The 19,615-nt window shown below is 37.1% G+C and overlaps 1 protein-coding gene across 1 annotated transcript in view; it reads right to left on the bottom strand.

The window, feature by feature from the left end:
* NEB (nebulin) overlaps positions 1 to 19,615 on the bottom strand; it is a 251,975-nt gene that overhangs the window by 111,404 nt on the left and 120,956 nt on the right. The window contains exons 68-81 of the mRNA XM_058436183.1: positions 19,299 to 19,610; positions 18,790 to 18,993; positions 17,302 to 17,406; positions 12,658 to 12,765; positions 11,240 to 11,551; positions 10,060 to 10,263; positions 9,148 to 9,252; positions 7,790 to 7,897; positions 6,056 to 6,367; positions 3,962 to 4,165; positions 2,536 to 2,640; positions 2,290 to 2,397; positions 1,586 to 1,897; positions 174 to 377 (exon numbers count right to left, since the gene is read on the bottom strand). Coding sequence (XP_058292166.1) covers positions 174 to 377; positions 1,586 to 1,897; positions 2,290 to 2,397; positions 2,536 to 2,640; positions 3,962 to 4,165; positions 6,056 to 6,367; positions 7,790 to 7,897; positions 9,148 to 9,252; positions 10,060 to 10,263; positions 11,240 to 11,551; positions 12,658 to 12,765; positions 17,302 to 17,406; positions 18,790 to 18,993; positions 19,299 to 19,610 — 2,703 coding nt within the window. The remainder of the gene's footprint in view (positions 1 to 173; positions 378 to 1,585; positions 1,898 to 2,289; positions 2,398 to 2,535; positions 2,641 to 3,961; positions 4,166 to 6,055; positions 6,368 to 7,789; positions 7,898 to 9,147; positions 9,253 to 10,059; positions 10,264 to 11,239; positions 11,552 to 12,657; positions 12,766 to 17,301; positions 17,407 to 18,789; positions 18,994 to 19,298; positions 19,611 to 19,615) is intronic.

Below are 19,615 nucleotides of genomic sequence, written 5' to 3'. Positions count from 1 at the left end.
TGGTGTTTGTCAGGGTTCTATTTTCAGTGTATCTTCACTAGTAAAGACATTTTTAGAGTTGCTCCTGTCACCAAGATTCTTTGAAGAAGTCCAGTCTACGGGCTCAGTTTGGGTGGTATCTTTGGAAAACAGAATCCAGAACCAGGAAAGCTTGATAGTAGGATGGTTCTTACCTCACTTATTTGCAGAGAATTGGCTTTTGCCAAGACAACTTCTGGAGTGTCGACGATGCTGGTGAATGACAAAGCTTCTGGACGTGTCCTATAGAGTCTTTCATTCACGAGGTCTTGAGCAACCTTTACTCTGTTCATTTCCACTGAGCCTTCTGGCATCCAGCCGATGCCACGCAGCCACTCCAGGTCTGCCTTATACACACTCTATAAAGAAGATGTCAGACAAAAATACCATTTCTGACCAACATGGTGAAACCCCGTCTCTACTAAAAATACAAAAATTAGCCAAGCATGTTGGCGCATGCCTGTAATCCCAGCTACTTGGGAGGCTAAAGCAGGAGAATAGCTTGAACCCGGGAGGCAGAGCTTGCAGTGAGCCGAGACTGTGCCATTGCACCCCAGCCTGGGCAAGAATAGCGAAACTCTGTCTCAAAGAAAAAAAAAAAGGGCAAATGTCAACATTTCATGAAAAAATAGGCAAAGATTGTATGAGAAGCAAAGTGCAGGCCTTCAGCACTGAAACTCTGGGTACATGCAATGGCAAAGCAAAAATAAAACATGAAAGTACATCATTGTGACACTGGAAATCCCTTTTGTGATCATAAGTTAAAGTCGTGAGTGCTAACATTTAAAAAAAATTTTTTTAAGGGATGGAGTACAATTGGAGATTGCATTCCAGCCTGGGCAGCAAGAGTGAAACTCCATCTCAAAAAAAAAGAAAAAAGAAAAAACATTTCAAGTTTTAGACATACCAATCCTTAGCTGAAAAATAAAGCACATGAAGTTGAAGGGATAAGTGCAGGAGATTGTACTTCCAAAAAAGTAAGACCTGAGATCTCACATGATTCAGGGTTTTTAATATTGATGAGAGAAGTAATTTGTAAAAACATAATTATTTATGCTAGCCATGAATAATAATATATAGTAATAAAGCTGAATTCTATAATATAATTATTTGATATTTCAAAAAATTTTATAGTTGAAAATCTTTAAAGGAAAATTTTCCTGAATTGGATTCCATTTTAATCCTGTGATAATGGACCCAAGGAAATGCAATTTAGTGTTTTGGATCTAGCATAATAGCAGCAATTATTTTAAAAACATTCAGATGATTTATATTTGTCTGCAATATGTTTTCATTGCCAGAAGTTACAAATGACATGGAAAAAAGTCTGGAATCTAGGCTGGGGAATAAAGGACATGAGCTCACTAGGGCTCATCTCTATTTTTGCTTCCCACAACGTAACTACTAAAGATGGATTTTATATTAAACAATGTGAATGGTACCCCCCAGCCCCACCCCCAGGTTTGTGCAGTGCACAGCCCAGGGGGCTGTCCTCAGAGGCACTGACTGGGCAATGAACAAATCTACGTCTTCCCCTTCCGCCTTTCCCAAAATTCATGTTACGTACATCACTCTGCAGGTCATAGGCCTTCTTTGCTTGGATAATGTCGTTTTGATCGGGCATGCATGTCCATTCATGCAGGTAATTGCGATAATCAATGTCAGTGACCAAAGTCTGACATTTCTTGGCCAGCAAGATGCTTAACATGTCCACTGGGCTAGAGAACTTGGTTTTCCACTTTTGGAATTCCTTCTTGTACTCCCTTTCACTTTGAATTTTTCCTGCATGTATGGCACACATAATCTTGGGATCATCTTCAATGCTCTGGGCTCCAATGTGGTGGCCTTTCTGTTTCTCATAGGCTTCCTTGTATTTGTACTAAAATGCCAGAAATACAGGTGGGGACATCCAGTTTTAAAACCATGCTCGTGCTGACAATTACAGACAACATGAAATGGACAAGAATTTTATATTACAAACATTTTGGCATCTCTGAACTATTATATTTAAAAGCAATGTTTTATACTGTTATAAAAATAATTGTAATGTAATCATGTATCTTCATTGGTGAAAGCATTCCCTGCAGCAACTCTAACTATAATGCCAAAATATATTTTTATTCTCTGTAACAACAAAGGGAACGGTCTTGGGAGGTAGGAAGTAGGACGGGAAGGTACATGTGGAAATAACTATAGAGTGTGGTTCACCAGCCACCCTCTGGGTTGTTCAGCACGGTGGATACCACAGAGAGTTAGATGGAAGGTACTCACGTCACTGGCGATGTCCCTGGAGGCCTTGGCACTTTTGATGGAAATAGCATCTGCTCTCAGATCATAGTCCTTCATCTTTGATTCATCCCATCCCTTGGTGTAAAGTTTCTAGGGAAGGGATAATAGACAACAGAAAATAAGAGTGTTTGAGGAAGGTAATAGGCCAATTCCAGAAAGGAAATTGTTACGGTGGAAAAAGCATTTTAATTACTCTTAGGTTTAAGCAACAGTCAGGAAATCTCTTACTTGGCTGATGTTGGCAGAATTACTCTTGGCCAGCAGGATTTCTGGGGTATCTGGCATCACGTGGATGGAGGTTTTGTCAGCATCCCAAGCTTCTGTGTATAAATGCTACAGGGCAGGGCGGCGTGGGGTGTGGGGAGAGGGAGGGAGTATAAGACCTTCTGTTAAAGCCAATAACATCATTACAGTTGTTAGCAAATTTAACTCACATTTAACTATAAAATAGCTCCTTCTAATGCTTTTGGGAGATGAGGGAAGCAAAAGAGTCATGGGGAAAGTAAAACATAGCAATATTTAAATAGCTGTACAATGGTTTCATAATTAATGTGAAGCAATATAATGGTTGCTATTAGTAATTCTTTTCATCCAGTGAATCACAAGCTTATTCAGATATCCAAAGATGGATCTCAGTTATGGAACTATGAGACAGTAGAAATCCCTAGACTTCAGAGTCAATCCCAAGTGCAAACCCAACCCTACTATTTCCAAGCTGTGTGATCTTGAGAAAGGTACGTAACTCCTCACATTCCTCATTTCTGAGAGGGGGATAATCATTCTTTTTTATTATTTTTTGAAGATGATCCATCACATATATAAAATGCCCATCATAGAAGATACTCAACGATTTTTTGGTGATTCCTATTGCTGTTGTCATTGTGGTTGCTGTTGATGGATATGGTATAAAAGAGTTTCTAGAGTTGTATACCCCAGACTCTGGAGTTTGCTGTCTGAAGCCACTTTCATATTTGTACTGAGCACTCAATTGTACTAGCCTAATAATTGGAAGCCTTCCAGGCAGGTGTGGGAGAATTCAAGTTCAAGTCAGTCTAAAATATGCATATTAAGGGCTGACTCATTGGATAAAAATAGATTGATAAAATTTTAGATGAAACAAATGATCATCTATCTTGTGTAATAAAACTGAAAGCAGAAATAGCAGCTAGCTTTCAAAAGTGGATTTCCATAACCTAATGTGGAGGAGCAACCTGAGCAACCAATTTGAATGTATACCAGCATTTCTATGAAACACTATGTGTATCCCAGCCCTCAGAATGAAGTGTAAATGGCTTATATTCCTTACCAGATGGCTAAAGACACGTAAGTGGCCTGAATCTGCTCTGCCTAGGAGAATGTGTGAGGAAGGGTAATGCAATTGTGATGTCTCCAGGTCACTGCTTAGAAGGGTGAGTGCATCACTCCAGGGAAATCATTCCAGGCTCTGTTCCCACATGCACACAAGAATTAGGGGGCAGGGTGAGAAGAGCACACGGGGTCACCTTGAATTCAAGCAGATGCTCTGTTAAAGGCCTGCATGAGAATCAGGCCTATGACACCTCCTTTCTCAGGGAACCCTTAGAGAATTTCCTACTTTATGAGCCAAATCTGTGGAAGGTATGATTCTGGCAACAGGAAACAGCTGGAGACTCACCTTGCTCATTGTCAGGGCATTATTCTTTGCGAGGACAATTTCCGGAGTGTCTGTAATGCATGTGAATTTGAGCTGGTCTGCAGGCTGGCGATACTTCCTGTCACTCAGGATTTCTCCAGCTCTCTTCACCTTCTCAACCTCTACAGAGCCAATGGGAACCCATCCTATGCCTCTCAGCCACTCAAGATCAGATTTGTAAATAGCCTGAAAATGAAATAATGTCAAATATCTATAGATGTCACCTAGACAGCCTGGTGCCTGATCCTGATTTAACATACACAGATAATGTATAAGTCTGAATCTTATTTGTGTAAATTTCTGGGAAGACCTACAGGATTGCTTTACTTTGGTTTAGAATGGCTAGTTAAATGCCTGGCTCCTGAAGGTAGCCAATATTTACTGTTTTAAAGACTCATAAAAATCTCTTTAATGCTATTCATTTTCAGTGATACAACACCACCTTAAGGAAATTACTGTCTGCCTCCTGAAACAAAGTGTTTATTCTCTGATTTGATGGTCCCTACCTCCTCTTATGGAAACTGTACTGGGTTAGTATACAGTTGGCTCCTATGTTGTTAGGCAGTGGCCTTCACAGCTCTTCTTGGTATATAAAGAAGAAATGAGCATTACTGGTTGATCACATTGCATTAATGTGTTTTTTTGGGGATAAAAAAAGACATCTTTTTTTGTATGCTTCTATGTACATGCTTCCAAGTCAAAGAGTACATCTCTTTTTACTCATATTTATTTTATCCTCCATCGTCTTTCTTGTCTTCAAATTCAAGTAAACAAATACATTTTTTCTTTCTTTCATTTTCTTCTTTGAATATAAACAATGGGTCAAAGGAAAATTTTTCTTGTAAGGAAGGGTAACAATTCTTTTTGTTTTTATGGCTTTCAGGGAATCTCTCTTTTTTTAACTGTCACTGCTTTTATCATTCTTCCAAAAGTGCTTGATTTAACCAGAGCTTGATTGAAACAAGGAGCTTCGATATCAATGAGGTAATATTTGAGTCTCCAAAGGACTCTATTGGCCAACAACAAAAGTGTCTAACATATTTCTAGGGAGCAATTGTTTTCAAGTTTTTTTAGAAAATTTGTCTTCATATGTATAATTCATTTTTAAACTTCCATTCAAAAGTTACAATAGATACTTCCTATAAGTTAAATAGACACAAAATTATAATGCAATTGATTCATTTGGAAAATTAGGTTGTTTAGAACAGGAATTCTTAACCTGGCATCAGTGAACTTGGATAGAAAAAATATGTAACATCCTCATTTTCATTAACCTCTAACTGAAATACAGCATTTCATCCATTATAAGTATAAGCAATATATTACAGTAGTATTGACACTACACCTGACTTTGTCAGCTATAGAAATCTCAAATCTTTTTATGTCCTATTATAGTTTGACACAGTTTGGCTCTGCATCTTCATCCAGATCTCATGTTGAATTGTAATCCTCAATGTTGGAGGAGGGGCCTGGTGGGAGGTGATTGGACTTCCGCCTTGCTGTTCTCATGATAGTGAGTGAATTCTCATGAGATCTGGGTGCTTGAAAGTGTGTAGCACTTCCCCCTTTGCTCTCTCTCTCCTGTTCCACCATGTGAAGATGTGCCTGCTTCCCCTTCACCTTCTACCATGATTTTAAGTTTCCTGAGGCCTTCCCAGCCATGCTCTGGTACAGCCCATGGAAATGCAAGTCAATTAAACCTCTTTTCTTCATAAATTACCCAGTCTCAGGTAGTTCTTTATAGCACCATGAGAACAGACTAATAGAGTTGTTGCTGATGTCTTAAAGTATTTATGCTCATCGCTTCTTTGAAATTAGTTATTACAGTCACCACTAGAACTTTCTACTTAATGTGTTAATGAAAAGCACATTACAGGTTTGGTTTAATACTTTGATAATGATATTTCAATATGATTGGTTTCTTTTGAAACTAAATACATATTTTATTTTGTGCATTTCAGAACATTATCGTAAAGAGGTGTCTGTAGGTTTCACCAGACTGTGGAAAGATTCCATGGCACAAAAGAGTTAGAATGCTTTTCTAAACCATTACTGAAGAATATTAGAGCCACTCACATCACTCTGCAGGTCATAGGCCTTCCGAGCCTGAATGACGTCATTCTGATCAGGCAGGCAGGTCCATTCATGCAGGGGATGCTTGTAGTCTATGTCGCTTACAAGGATCTGACACTTCTTGGCCAGCACCACCCCCAGCATGTCCACTGGGCTGCTGAACTTGGTCTTCCACTTCTCAAACTCCTTCTTGTACTCCCTGTCACTCTGGATCTTGGCCGCATGGATGGACCACATCATCTTCGGGTCATCCTTAATGTTCCGGGCCCCAATGTGGTGGCCAAGCTGTTTGCGGTAGCCTTCCTTGTACTTGTACTAATAAATAGAGATATGAGTATAATGACAAGAACATCTTATATAATCATGTTTCATAGGTTCACATTCACATTGTTTCTCTTTCTTTTCCCCAACACTATCATGAAGGAGAAAAGTGAGTATCATCAACCCTATTTTTAAAAGTAAAAACCTGAACCTAGCAGGGGTTTAGTGATTTGCACAGACACCACAAGCAGGTGGCAGCATGAGCCTAGAATGAAGAGCTTCTCATTCCTAATATTTTTCCTCCTCATTATATCACACTGCTTAGTTTACATTTGATTCCTTAACAAGTAGAGGTAAATATATTGTACAATCTGACGGAGCATAACAATCGGATGGAAAATAACTATATTTTCCCAAAACTGTTTGACATTAAGAATATTTTAGAATAATTCCCTTATTAGAACTTATAATAGACTTCTCAGTCAAGGATATGTGTTACATTTAGATAGAGTTTATGTGTCACCAGGAAATGGCTCTCTTGTTAGCCTGTCAACATCACTGAACTTTCACTATGAGTCAGTTTATCTACCTTTAAGATTCAAGAATAACACATTATGGTCCATTTTACCATGAGACGATTATGGTGTGGGCTTCTCCAGCTTAACAGCAAGAAAAGTTTTGATGATGGGGTGTGTGTCCTTAACCTTGGCAAAATAAACTTCTAAATTGATTGAGATCTCTTTCAGATATTTTTTAGTTTACAGAAGAAATGAAGCATATGTCTAAGGCATGAGGCCCTTCCAGAAGAGGGAAAGTCTGGATTTGAGTCCTAAGGAGGCTTGTTACAGAATGAGGACGCTGGCCACCCTTAGGAGGTGTTCCGCATGTGAAGAAAAGGAGTAGAGAAGAGGCAAGCGGGTGCTGAGAAAAAGCTCTGCTTACTTTGCCACTTGTTCTTGTGTCCAGTGAGGGACATCTCACCAATTAGGAGTTACAAAGGACAAAACAAATCCCTAAGACGTATCCATCTAGTTTTCTTTTAATGCAAGAATAAATAGAAGTAGTAAGGAGGAGTTTACATGTATATTGGCTGTTTCTCACATATTATTTGAAGGGAATAAATTAATCCATTTAATTTCACAAACATCTAGGTCAACTGCTGCGCAATTATTTATTTATTTATTTTTGAAGAGGGAGTGTTCAATTTCTGAGGCTCAAAAATATGAACCCATTTTTGGTGTCCGTAAAACACTTTTTTAAAAATAGTAGGTCTCTAGTTTTGATTGATTGATGGGTATAATGGGTCTAGAATTTTGTGCTTTTCTTTTTTTCCATTTACAATTTTGTACAGGGAAAAATCACTAAAGGGAATTGAGACTTACAGGGGTAACTAAATTTCTGGCAAGAAAAACTCTAAAAGCTTCTATTTGTCAACATCTTTGAATAAGAAATTGCTTTTCCAAAACATCCACTTACATCACTAGCAATATCTCTTGAAGCCTTGGCTGCTTGGATTGGAATGGCATCCAGACGCAAGTCATAGCCTTCCTTCTTGGACTCTTCCAAAGCAAGTTTATAGAGTTTCTGTAGAAAAGAAAGTCATTATTCATTTACTCCTTCCATAAAAAGTGAAGCTGTTTATTATTACTTTTTCTTTGTCCTCATTTAAACTACAGAAATAATTCACAAAGTCAAGCATTAGGGTGGGTTTATAGACAGCTTTGCCTCATGGGTGCTTAGGATTTTTAAGGCACATGTTCCAAACACCAGAATTTTATTGACTTGTAAATTTCAACAAAAAAATGTGGGGAAAAAAATCAACATTTGGTTGGCAAAATTTTATTTGCCAAACAAGCAGATGTAAAAAAAAAATTATTTATTGGCCGGACGTGGTGGCTCACGCCTATAATCCCAGCACTTTGGGAGGCCAAGATGGGTGGATCACCTGAGGTCATGAGTTTGAGAAGAGACCAGCCTGGCCAACATGGTGAAATCCCATCTCCACTAAAGATACACAAATTAACTGGGCATGGTAGCATGCACCTGTAATCCCAGCTACTCGGGAGGCTGAGGCAGGAGAATTGCTTGAACCCAGGAGGCGGAGGTTGCAGTGAGCCAAAATTGTGCCACTGCACTCTAGCCTGGGTGACAGAGTGAAACTATGTCTCAAACACAACAAAACAAAACAGTATTTATTATTGTCATCATAATATAAAAGACACGGCATCTTAATACATAAGAAGGATAAAAAATAAAGACAATATTTTAAAATGTAATCTATTCAGTTTTATGAAAAACTCAATGCATTGTGCTTATTTTTTCTTATTTTGCTGTGGACTATTATCTCGGACAGTGATTCATCTATGGATCCGGGATTTCAGGATCATTGCCCTTATGAAAATGTTGGTCCTGGCAGAAATGCCTGGAAAAATGTTAACATCAAATGATTATCAGAGCATACTGGAGCAGCAAAATAATATGCGGCTTACTAACTCATCAGATTCCAACCCAGTCCTTGCCTACTTGCTAGCTGCTGAATAAAATAAATGACTTGATATCCACACTGACCTGTAGGGGAAGGTTTTAAAGGTATAATTCCTATGGGAATATTTATTCATAATCATTCAATTCCTGATAACCTGTTAATAAAATGGCAGCCTACTTTGTGGACCCACCACATAGCTCAAAATTGAATCAAGTGAGAACTATCTCTTCTACTGAAAATGGTAGTTTGTAGTATGTGTAGTAAATTAGTCAAAACATTTTCCTAAGAAAACAGCTACAATGGTTCATTTTTGCCTTTCTGTTCATTACTAGATCAACAGTTTACTTACATCACTGTAGTTTATTCGGTTGAGTTTGGCTAACATGATTTCTGGTGTATCAGGCATGACATGAATAGTTTTCTTGTCATTGTCCCAGGCTTCAGTATATAAGCGCTACAAAAAAAAAAAAGAGAGAGAGAGAGAGAAATTATTTTGGTGTTCACAGATATTATTGTTTTCATTATGTGCCAGTCATCTCTCTTGTATACAAGGTAGAAATAAAATTATTAAAGCTGCATAAATTCCTTACCTTTGTTTCTTATTAAAATTCTTTCAAGAATCTAACTGTTAAAGGACTTATCAGTTATGAAAAGTATAATTGGATTGAAGTATTTAAAATAATTTATAGGAAAGAGTTATAGCACACAGTATTTTTGTTTTTGACAACCTACTAATCCAATCAGAAGCACACAGTACTTTAGGCTGGGCACTGTGGCTTACACCTGTAATCCCAGCACTTTGGGAGGCCAAGATGGGTGGATCACCTGAGGTCAGGAGTTTGAGACTAGCCTTCAACATGGTGAAACCCCATCTCTACTGAAAATACATAAATTAGCTGGGTGTGTTGGCAGGCTCATGTAATCCCAGCTCCTCAGGAGGCTGAGGCAAGAGAATTACTTGAACCTGGGAGGTGGAGGTTGCAGTGAGCCAAGATCGCGCCATTGCACTCCAGCCTGGGTGTTGAGAACAAAACTTCGTCTCAAAAAACAAAACAAACAAACAAACAAAAAAAAGCACACAGTACTTTTAACAATGGTTTAATATTTTGAAGTATCACTAAATAACTATGGTATTATAGTGGAAAAATCATTTAAGAAGGTATGATTCTTATTATTATCTTTAAAATGCAATAATATATCAGAATTTTTAAATTATTCTGTGGTAACTTTCGGTATCTAACAGTGAGAATTGAAGACTCACCTTATTCATGTTTAAAGCATTGTTTTTTGCCAGCACCTGCTCCGGAGTGTCCGTTATACTGGTAAATTTCAGCGTTTCTGGACGCTGACGGTAGATAGTATCACTAAGTAATTCTCCAGCTCTCTTGGCCCTAACAACTTCCAAGGAATCAATCGGAACCCAGCCAATGCCTTTCATCCATTCAAGGTCTGACTTATACAAATTCTGCAGATCAACAGATAAGAAACACATTTATTAATTAGTGTTTCAGATTCATAGTTACAAAATGGGTTATCCTAGAGAAACACAAAAATACTGATGAATAGTTAAGGTTCCTAGCATAGTCATTCACTCACTCACACACGTTATTGAATCCTAAGCGTATTTTTTTTTCTGAGCATTTTTTTGGTGCAGAGGAGTACACCAAGAATGATAAAAGATCTTCTTTTAAAGTAAAAGACATGGTCCTGCCTATGAGAGTATTACAAGATTTTTACACAGAAACATGCTTTTTTAGCCTTGGAAAATGTAGTCTAATAGCTCCAAATAAAACCACACACTCAGACTGATGGTGTGTGAGTACTGCAGTCAAAAAATTCTCACTTTTATTTCCATCTTCAAAAATCACAAAACTTCAAGTGTATAAAGGAAATGTGATGTTACAGAGATACGTTTGGTGTTTCCTTACTTATTCATTTTATTTTACTCTCAATAGGACATGCTGAATGTTGACAAGTATTAGATGACTGGTTTCGAAAAACACAAGAGTGATAGAATTTTCCCATCAGTAAGTATAAAATGTAAATTAAAGTAATTTGGCATAATATGCTTTCCCTCTCACTATCTCCCTACTACCCTCTGCCAACAAACACATGCATTTTTTTACTTCCTTAGCCAAAAGTTTGCAGTGATATATTTTTAAGGGCTAAGTTTCATCTGATTCAAACAAAGGAAGCCTGAATCCCTAGGAAGATTTATACCTGTTTAGAATAGATAATATTTACTTTATTTCCTCCCCTACAGAGAACTTTTGGAGAAGAAAACAAATTGTAGTACCTCCAATGGGAAACTCCTTTCAGACATTTAATTGTAAATTGTTTGAAATATACAAACAAATTGAAGTTCATCGGCACTAGTTATAACTCACAGACACGTTTCAGATCCGCTTTTAACACACAGAGCTAACATCAAGGAAACTTACATCACTCTGGAGGTCATAGGCTTTCCGTGCATGAATGATGTCATTCTGGTCGGGCAGGCAGATCCATTCATGCAGAGGATGTTTATAGTCCACATCGCTGACCAAGGTCTGACACTTCTTGGCCAAAACGATACCAAGCATGTCCACTGGGCTGCTGTACCTTGTCTTGTATTTCTCAAAATCTTTCTTGTACTCACGGTCACTCTGCACTTTGGCAATGTGGAGGGACCACATTATCTTGGGGTCATCATGTACTGCTCGGGCACCAATGTGGTGACCCAACTGTTTACGATATGCTTCTTTGTATTTGTACTGAAAGAGAGAATCCAGTAAATAAGAAGGAAGCACAAAGGGCTATTCCCTGTTGTTCTTTCTGTGGTGGTGCCTTCTATGAAATCTTTAAGGCAACAGAGGAGTTTCACTGGTCATGCTGTTGTAATGCCACATATTGGACTGTTGTGCTTATTGGCACATGTCCACAGAATAACCCCACAATGGTTCCTTTATGTATGCTACAGAATCATATGTTGGCAAAAAATGATAAAAAGTGAATACTGAAATGAAGAGTCCAATTACAGTAATAAACCATGACAGTGTCTCAGAAATCCATCATGTGAGTGAGCCTGTTTAAGAACACACCTGGGGCGTATGTTTACATGGATCATTAAAATGTTCTAGCATAGTCTGAAAAATAATTTCCTCTTCACAAATGATTTGGGAGGGATAGTTTTAAAATGGACAATTTCTGTTATTTAATAAGTAGAGAGTTTAAGTTTTACAAGATGAAAATTCTGGAAATCTGTTGTACAACAATATGAATATACTGAACCCCACCAAACAGTATACTTGAAAATGGTTAAGATGGTAAATTTTATATTATATATATATATATATTTAACCAGAATTTAAACATTTAAAAACCTATAAAAATGAACAATTTTACTACTCTTGGCTTAATTTTTAAGATGTCCAGGGATCTGATGTTTTCATTTTTAGGGTAAAGAAATACTGGTTCCGTGCACCACATAGAAAGAAGATTTTGTCCTTCTATGTTCATTTTCAAGTGATGGGGCAAACTCAGTTAAGCCTGCTTCTTTTCTGGCATCTTTGCCTTGAGTGTTCCAAGGAAGTTCCTGAGGTTTTGTGAGTAGCTCAGCATACATACATCTAACTTTAATCGAGGCACTCACTCCTATTGAGCAAAGACCAAAAATAAGGAGTCAAATGAGCCACATTCCAGTCTAAGCTATGCCTCTATGATGCTTGTGATCTTAGGCAAGTTATCTGTATCTCAAGCCTCAATATATTTGCCTATGCACTGAAGGGAGTTAAGGTGGATGATGACCCAAGAGACATCCAGCTGTATTCCGTGTGGCTGGCATGATGGTAAGAAATGTTAGGACCTGATCAGCTCTTACATCACTGGCAATATCCCGAGAGGCCTTGGCAGCCACAATGGGAATGGCATCACTTCTCAAGTCATAGCCTTCTTTCTTGGCTTCTTCCATGGCCTGACGATAGAGGCTCTGAGGAAAGAAGGAGTAGCTTTTAAATACAGAATTCACATTCACTCGAAAAATATATTTTTTTGTCAAAGGAAGACCACTTTTGGATGCAAAACTACATGAGTATGTTCAGCCTTAAATCAGAAAAAGAACCCTTTTACTTTGTTTATCCTTGGATATTTATTTAAATGAAAATTTCACATTCAGCAAGTTTTAACATCACAAGCTCTCTTTGAGCAAATCTTATAAATGTTATACATTAAATGAACACCTCTTAATGTGTTTAGATTGTTCACCATTTGCCCTTTTCATGAAAGAACCAAGAAATGTTGATTTATTTAATTCCAAATTTGAATTGGGAACATTTTTACTAGCAGAGAATAGTATCATATAATAACATATAATAATACTACCACTAGGAGGATGTGTCCATAATCAAATTTAGTGCTGAACTAAGGATGTATCATTCTTTCTGAATCTCTCTATTAATGTTGATTTGCTCCCTATTATTTCATCAACTGCTGGAAGTTGTTAGCGGACATGAGGGTAGCAGGTACCAAAGATTTAGGAGTCAAAACTGCAAAACTGATAAAATTCTATTTATTAACTTTTTCTGTGAATTGAGAAAGCACCACCACTGTTCAATTTCTGTGGCAGGACAGACATGCACAGAAGACAAAACACAAATGTTCCATGGAAGTGTCATTTCAGAACCACACATTAAACAATCATATATACCAATGGCTTTTAGCCCCTTTTGTGAACCAGTGATAAAAATTTTGACTGATTCTGCATCCTCCTAACAAAAAATTTTAAATAATTGCCAACATCGGTATTCAATAAATCAAAACAAGATAAATAGACAGTTTTATAATGATTTTTAAACATAAAAAATAAAAATTTATTGGATCTCTTAATGAGACTTGTAGGAGCTCATGGTGTTTGATTACAAAGTTTTGATGGGCAATAATGAATTAAGTTGTCTGGTAGAGTTTTGTGGGGTTTTTTTATTGCTGTTTTTTGTTTTTTGAGACGGTCTCCCTCTGTCGCCCAGCTGGAGTGCAGTGGCACAATCTCGGCTCACTGCCTCCCAGGTTCAAGCGATTCTCGTGCCTCAGCCACCCGAGTAGCTGGGATTACAGGTGTGTTCCACCATGCCCAGCTAATTTTTGTATTTTTTAGTAGAGATGGGTGTTGCTGATCTCAAACTCTTGAACTCAAGTGATCCCTCCTGCCTCAGCCTCCCAAATTGCTGGGATTTCAGGCATGAGCCACTGCACCCAGCCATGTTTGGTAAAGTTTCGTTGTTAATACTTTCAGACGTGCATCATAGTAACTACTAGGATGAGTATGACTATTTCTTGTTCTTTATTTAAAAAATGAAATCTTTATATTATCATACTTAGTCAAATATTTTAATGTATGTTTTAATATTTTAAAATGTATACTTTCCATCTTTTGCAAAACTTCAAACCTACAGAAAAGTTGCAAGAATGCTACAATGAATACCAGCTACCCAATTTATGAACATTTTTACCATATTTGCTTTCTCTATCTCTCTCTTTATGTGTGTATGTATTTCTTCATTTTACTTATTATTATTATTTTCAATTGTTGAACTGATTAAGAGAAAATTGTACACATCATGGCCTTCATCCTTGAATACTTTACCATGTATCTCCTAAGAATAAAGATATTTTTATATAACCACAGTATATGTATCAGACTCAGGAAATTTAATATTGATACAGTATTATTGTCTAGTATTATTCTCTTCTACTATCAAATATACAGTGAATATTCCAATTTCATCAAATGTCCCAATAATTTCCTTTATAGCAATGTTGCTTTTCTATCCAGAATTCAGTTCAAGAGAATGAGTAGCATTTAGTTCTCTAGTTTCTTTCTTCACCTTTAAACCATGCCTTTTTTGTTTTAGTGTGAGAGAAGAGTGACTATGAAAGAAGTGGGATGCCACTCAAGCTGCAGGGGCATTCTTGGGCAGATAATTTAGAAGAGTGTATTTATGGAAGTTGAAGCTATGTTGACTGATTTACTTAAAACGATCCATGCCAGTTTACCCCTTGGAAAGCCTTTGTGTAACCTCAAGGATGGTAGGTAGCTGAGGTTTGAAAGCAGCTCATCTATATCCAAATACAGCCTTTAGATCAATCTATGATTGAATAATTTAATCTTTAATTTCACTTTCCCCCTTTCCTCTTTTAAGAGGTTTATTGAGTTAGATAAAGCAGACACAGTATCAGTAGATAGTTCTGGAAAAGAATTTAGAAATAATGTATGGCTTTAAGGGAAAAACTACAAAGATTTACAGTTCTATAAGGCTTTATCATCCCTCTACTTTATACTGTTCAGTGTACTTTTCATTGTTGAGGCTGTGTAAAGACAAAATCTTAAAAGTAAGGAAAATCCCTAAAAAGTGTGATACAAATAATTAAACTTCATTTTTATGCCCCATTCTCAAATTAGATTGAATTAAGGATACTGGACTAGTATCTGGATTTTAAATGTGCTACAGAGGCACTTAATATTTTTAAATATTTTTAATGACTTAAGACTCTTACAGGATCACTATTATGTTTACAAAGTGGATTATTAAGATGTGTCAGTTTATAGTCTTTTCAAGATGAGACTTTATAAGAAAAAGCTAAAGTAAAAATAAGAATCAATTTAATATCTTTGAGATAAATTCCAGAAGGAATTTGTTTTTCTTCAAAATTTCTAGGAGTGTTTCTTTTGAAACTGGAAGGTCAAACACTTCATTTATTATGTTTTTTCTTTAAGAATAAATGTTCACATTTTAAAAATGGTACAAGTGGGAAAAAATGTGCTTCAATCATCTCATGGCTACAGGCCAAAAAAAATAGAGTTCTTTAATTCTTTCAACATTTAGAAAAGATGCCGTGCTTCAAAGGACAGAACACTTTTAGCTATCATCAAGGATGTATTTTAAAGCTTGTTACTTAAGAAAACTAGAATAGGTAAATGAGAATTTAAGAGGAAAAAAATAGATGCGTTTGTTTTGTTTTACATTTATGGAATGAAGGTACTACGGGCAATGGGTTGAGAAGAAATTCTAGTGGGACATTCTGAAATGTGATCTTAGATTCCTCAGGGACTCAACATGATCATGCAATTTTGTTTTTATTTATTTGTATTGTATTCATGGGGGATGAGTGCAATTTTGCTACATTAATATATTGCACTGTGGTGAAGTCAGAGCCTTCAATGCATAATCATGCAATTTTAAAGAAAGTAAATCCAGCTGAAAATTTTAGAATTAAAAAATAGGCCAATATCCTTGCAGCAGTCTGAAAAAAAAATCTACCTCAATTCCCCTAATGTAAACAAATGAGAGAGGCTTAAGAGCTTCATTATAATCTAGAATAGAAACTAACTTCATCTGCCTTGGATAAAATAAACCTCCTGGGGGAAGATAATCCAACTGAGAAGCTCTGTGGCCAAGAGAAAATGGCCCATTCAAAAGTGACTGAAGCCAAGGCCAATCAAATATTTATAATCAGGCTTATCCTTTGGTCTGTTTTATAATGCTGGAGAAAGTGAAATCGTACCCTCTTCATTTTACTGGTCATGATTATTTGATATAAGCATGCCTCCTCTTTAAGCCTACATTATTAGAGGCAAAAGTAATTAATATGGGTAAAATAATAAATTTGGTCACCTTAAAAATTAGTACTTAAATTTTTCAGTGCTCTCAAACTGAAGAAAACTCTGCCTTCCTTTTTTTCTTAAAAAAAAATGACACATAAACATGTTAAAAAATTAGTATTCTTGAATCAACCATATAAATTTTTGACTTTAGCAAGAACAATTGAGCAAGATGCTATTTATGCAGCAGTATTTCTGGACTGCAAAGATATGCAATGACAAGCTTAGCAAGGCTGAAGATAGTTCATAAAAGAATGTATTTTATTGTTCTCAGGCAATCTGAAATGGGTGAATTTAAGAATTCTCATTTCAGTTCTTGTAAATAAAGCTCAAGTTATTTTGAGCACATTAAATACATCTAATTTTCATGGTAACTTGAGTGTAAAGGAGAGACATTAAAGTTTATTAAACAAATACTTTGCACCAGGCTGCACACTGGGCATGTTAAATATTTTACCTCATTTAGTCATTCTTTAAAAATTCTTTAAGATAAGCATTTTAATCCTATTTTACGGATGAGGTAATTGAAGAAAATAAACTTGCACAAATTTTGAAGCAAGTACTAATTTGATTAATGGCAAGAATTATTTTTAATGAAAACTATGTTTTAGTCATTAATAGTTGACTTGAGATATTTTTTCCCTCCTGAAATGAAGATATTTTTGTGTCTATCTGTCTGTCTAATCTATCTACCTTTCTATCTGCCTATTTTTTAATACAATGATATGTATATTCAAGGTAGGATAAATGGCATAAAAAGCCAACTAAGCTAACTGGCTTTTATGTGAGAATTAATTTTGTAATTCTGACATTCCTACATCAGCAACAATCAATGTGGCCAGACCAAAGAAATAAAACAAATGATCTTACCTCACTATAATTTATTTTATTTTGTCTTGCCAACATGATTTCAGGTGTATCAGGCATAATATGGACTTGGGTCTTGTCTTTGTCCCAGGCTTCTGTGTATAAGCGCTGTGAAGGATAAAAAGGTTAATGAATTAGAAAAACAGTTTGTTGAAAACAGGAGTTTTCAATTAAGAAACCATGACAAAGTTGAGAGCCAGCTTTCTTGCTGTCTGTTCCATGTGCTGTATGCTAATATTCTTTTCAACCTCTTTGATTTTACAAGATATTTATTGTAACAAAATATAAATGTATACTAAGATATGAAGTATATATATATATAAAATAAAACACACACACACACACATATACACACCCACGTGTGTGTGTTTGGTAACCAGGTCACTCCCACTCCAATTAAATAAAAAGCAGGTATTTCCCAAGCATATATTCCCATCCATATCTGTACTATGACTATATTAACAAATCCTTCCCATGATTTTATTTGTTTGATGCTGTTTGTTGTTAGTTTATTGGCTGCAAATGTACCTGTATGTGCTATCGCTAGATTTCTTTCTGATAAATGTTATGAAGATTTGCATCGTTCTCTTTTTTTTTTTATGAGACAGAGTTTCACTCTCTTGCCCAGGCTGGAATGCAGTGGCACAGTCACGGCTCACTGCAGCCTCAACCTCTCCAGGCTCAGGTGATCCTCCCACCTCAGCCTTCCAAGTACCTAAGACTACAGGTGCACGTCACCACATCCGGCTAATTTTTGTATTTTTTGTAGAGACAGGGTTTCGACATGCTGCCCAGGCTAATCTCAAACTGCTGAGCTCAAGTGTTCTCCCCACCTCAGCCTCCCAAAAGTGTTGAGATTGCAGGTGTGAGCCACCATGCCCGGCTTGCATCTTTCTTGTTTGTTCTGCGCTTACATAAATATGTACTCAGCAAGAAAGAAACCTTCATACCAAATCATATATAACTAACTCTTATAGACTTCAAACAATTTGAACCCAAAATAGCTGTACCATTCTTTTTTTTTTTTTTTTTTTTTTTTCTTTGAGACGGAATCTCGCTCTGTCGCCCAGGCTGGAGTACAGTGGTGCAATCTCGGCTCACTATGAGCTCCGCCTCCCAGGTTCACGCTATTCTCCTGCCTCAGCCTCCTGAGTAGCTGGGACTACAGGCGTCTGCCACCACACCTGGCTAATTTTTTGTATTTTTAGTAGAGACAGGGTTTCCCCATGGTCTTCATCTCCTGACCTCATGATCTGCCTGCCTCAGCCTCCCAAAGAGCTGTCCCATTCTTAACTCTGGCTATTTCACAAGAGATGTCAAAGCAGACATGCTCCCATATATTGTTATCTAACGGAATAGAGAATTCAACTGAATCACTATACATTGGATAGCAATTTAATTGGATTTAAAAAAAGAGACTAACTTAATTAACAATAGGTATCTTAAATGACATATAGCCCTGTCTTATTTTCCTACAAATTGGGGGCTCACCTTGTTCATGTTGAGAGCATTGTTCTTGGCCAGCACCTGCTCTAGAGAATCAGTCACACTGGTAAATTTCAGCTTGTCTGGAGGCTGGCGGTAGATGTTATCACTCAGTATTTCGGCAGCTCTCTTGCACTTGACCACATCCATAGACCCAATGGGGACCCAGCCAATGCCTCTCAGCCACTGGAGATCAGATTTGTAAATGTTCTGGAAAGATTAAACACAAAAGCGAGTATTACTGAAGTTGTTTTAACATGATTTCAACAATAATAACACTAGAAAGCTTGGATAGTGAAACTTTGTGTATATGTCCTTCAATATATGAAGGCCAAATACAGTCTCAGGTATTACTTTCTTTCTCTCCAAACAAAGTAAGGGGAAGAGGTGCCTAAAAAATGAGCAGAGAAAAGAAATGTCATCCCTTCTGAAGGTTCTACCTAATGCTAGACCACTGTCTCAGTATTTCTATGAATTACTATTATGAGCAGTTACCATGGATCTTAATTACTCACGTCGCTCTGGAGGTCATAGGCCTGCCGAGCGTGGATGACATCATTCTGGTCGGGCAGGCATGTCCACTGGTGCAGGTAGTTCTTGTAGTCCACGTCGCTGACTAAGGTCTGGCACTTCTTGGCCAACACCACCCCCAGCATGTCCACTGGGCTGCTGAACTTGGTCTTCCACTTCTCAAAGTCCTTCTTGTACTCCCTGTCACTCTGGATCTTGGCCACATGCATGGACCACATCATCTTGGGGTCATCTTCAATGTTCCGGGCTCCAATGTGGTGGCCGAGCTGCTTGCGGTAACCATCTTTGTATTTGTACTGAA

The sequence above is a fragment of the Hylobates moloch genome, unplaced genomic scaffold, assembly GCF_009828535.3.
Source record: "Hylobates moloch isolate HMO894 unplaced genomic scaffold, HMol_V3 SCAFFOLD_1, whole genome shotgun sequence".
NCBI lineage: Eukaryota > Metazoa > Chordata > Mammalia > Primates > Hylobatidae > Hylobates > Hylobates moloch.
Note: the sequence above shows the minus strand (reverse complement) of the source record. Positions and strands in the feature narration are given on the sequence as shown.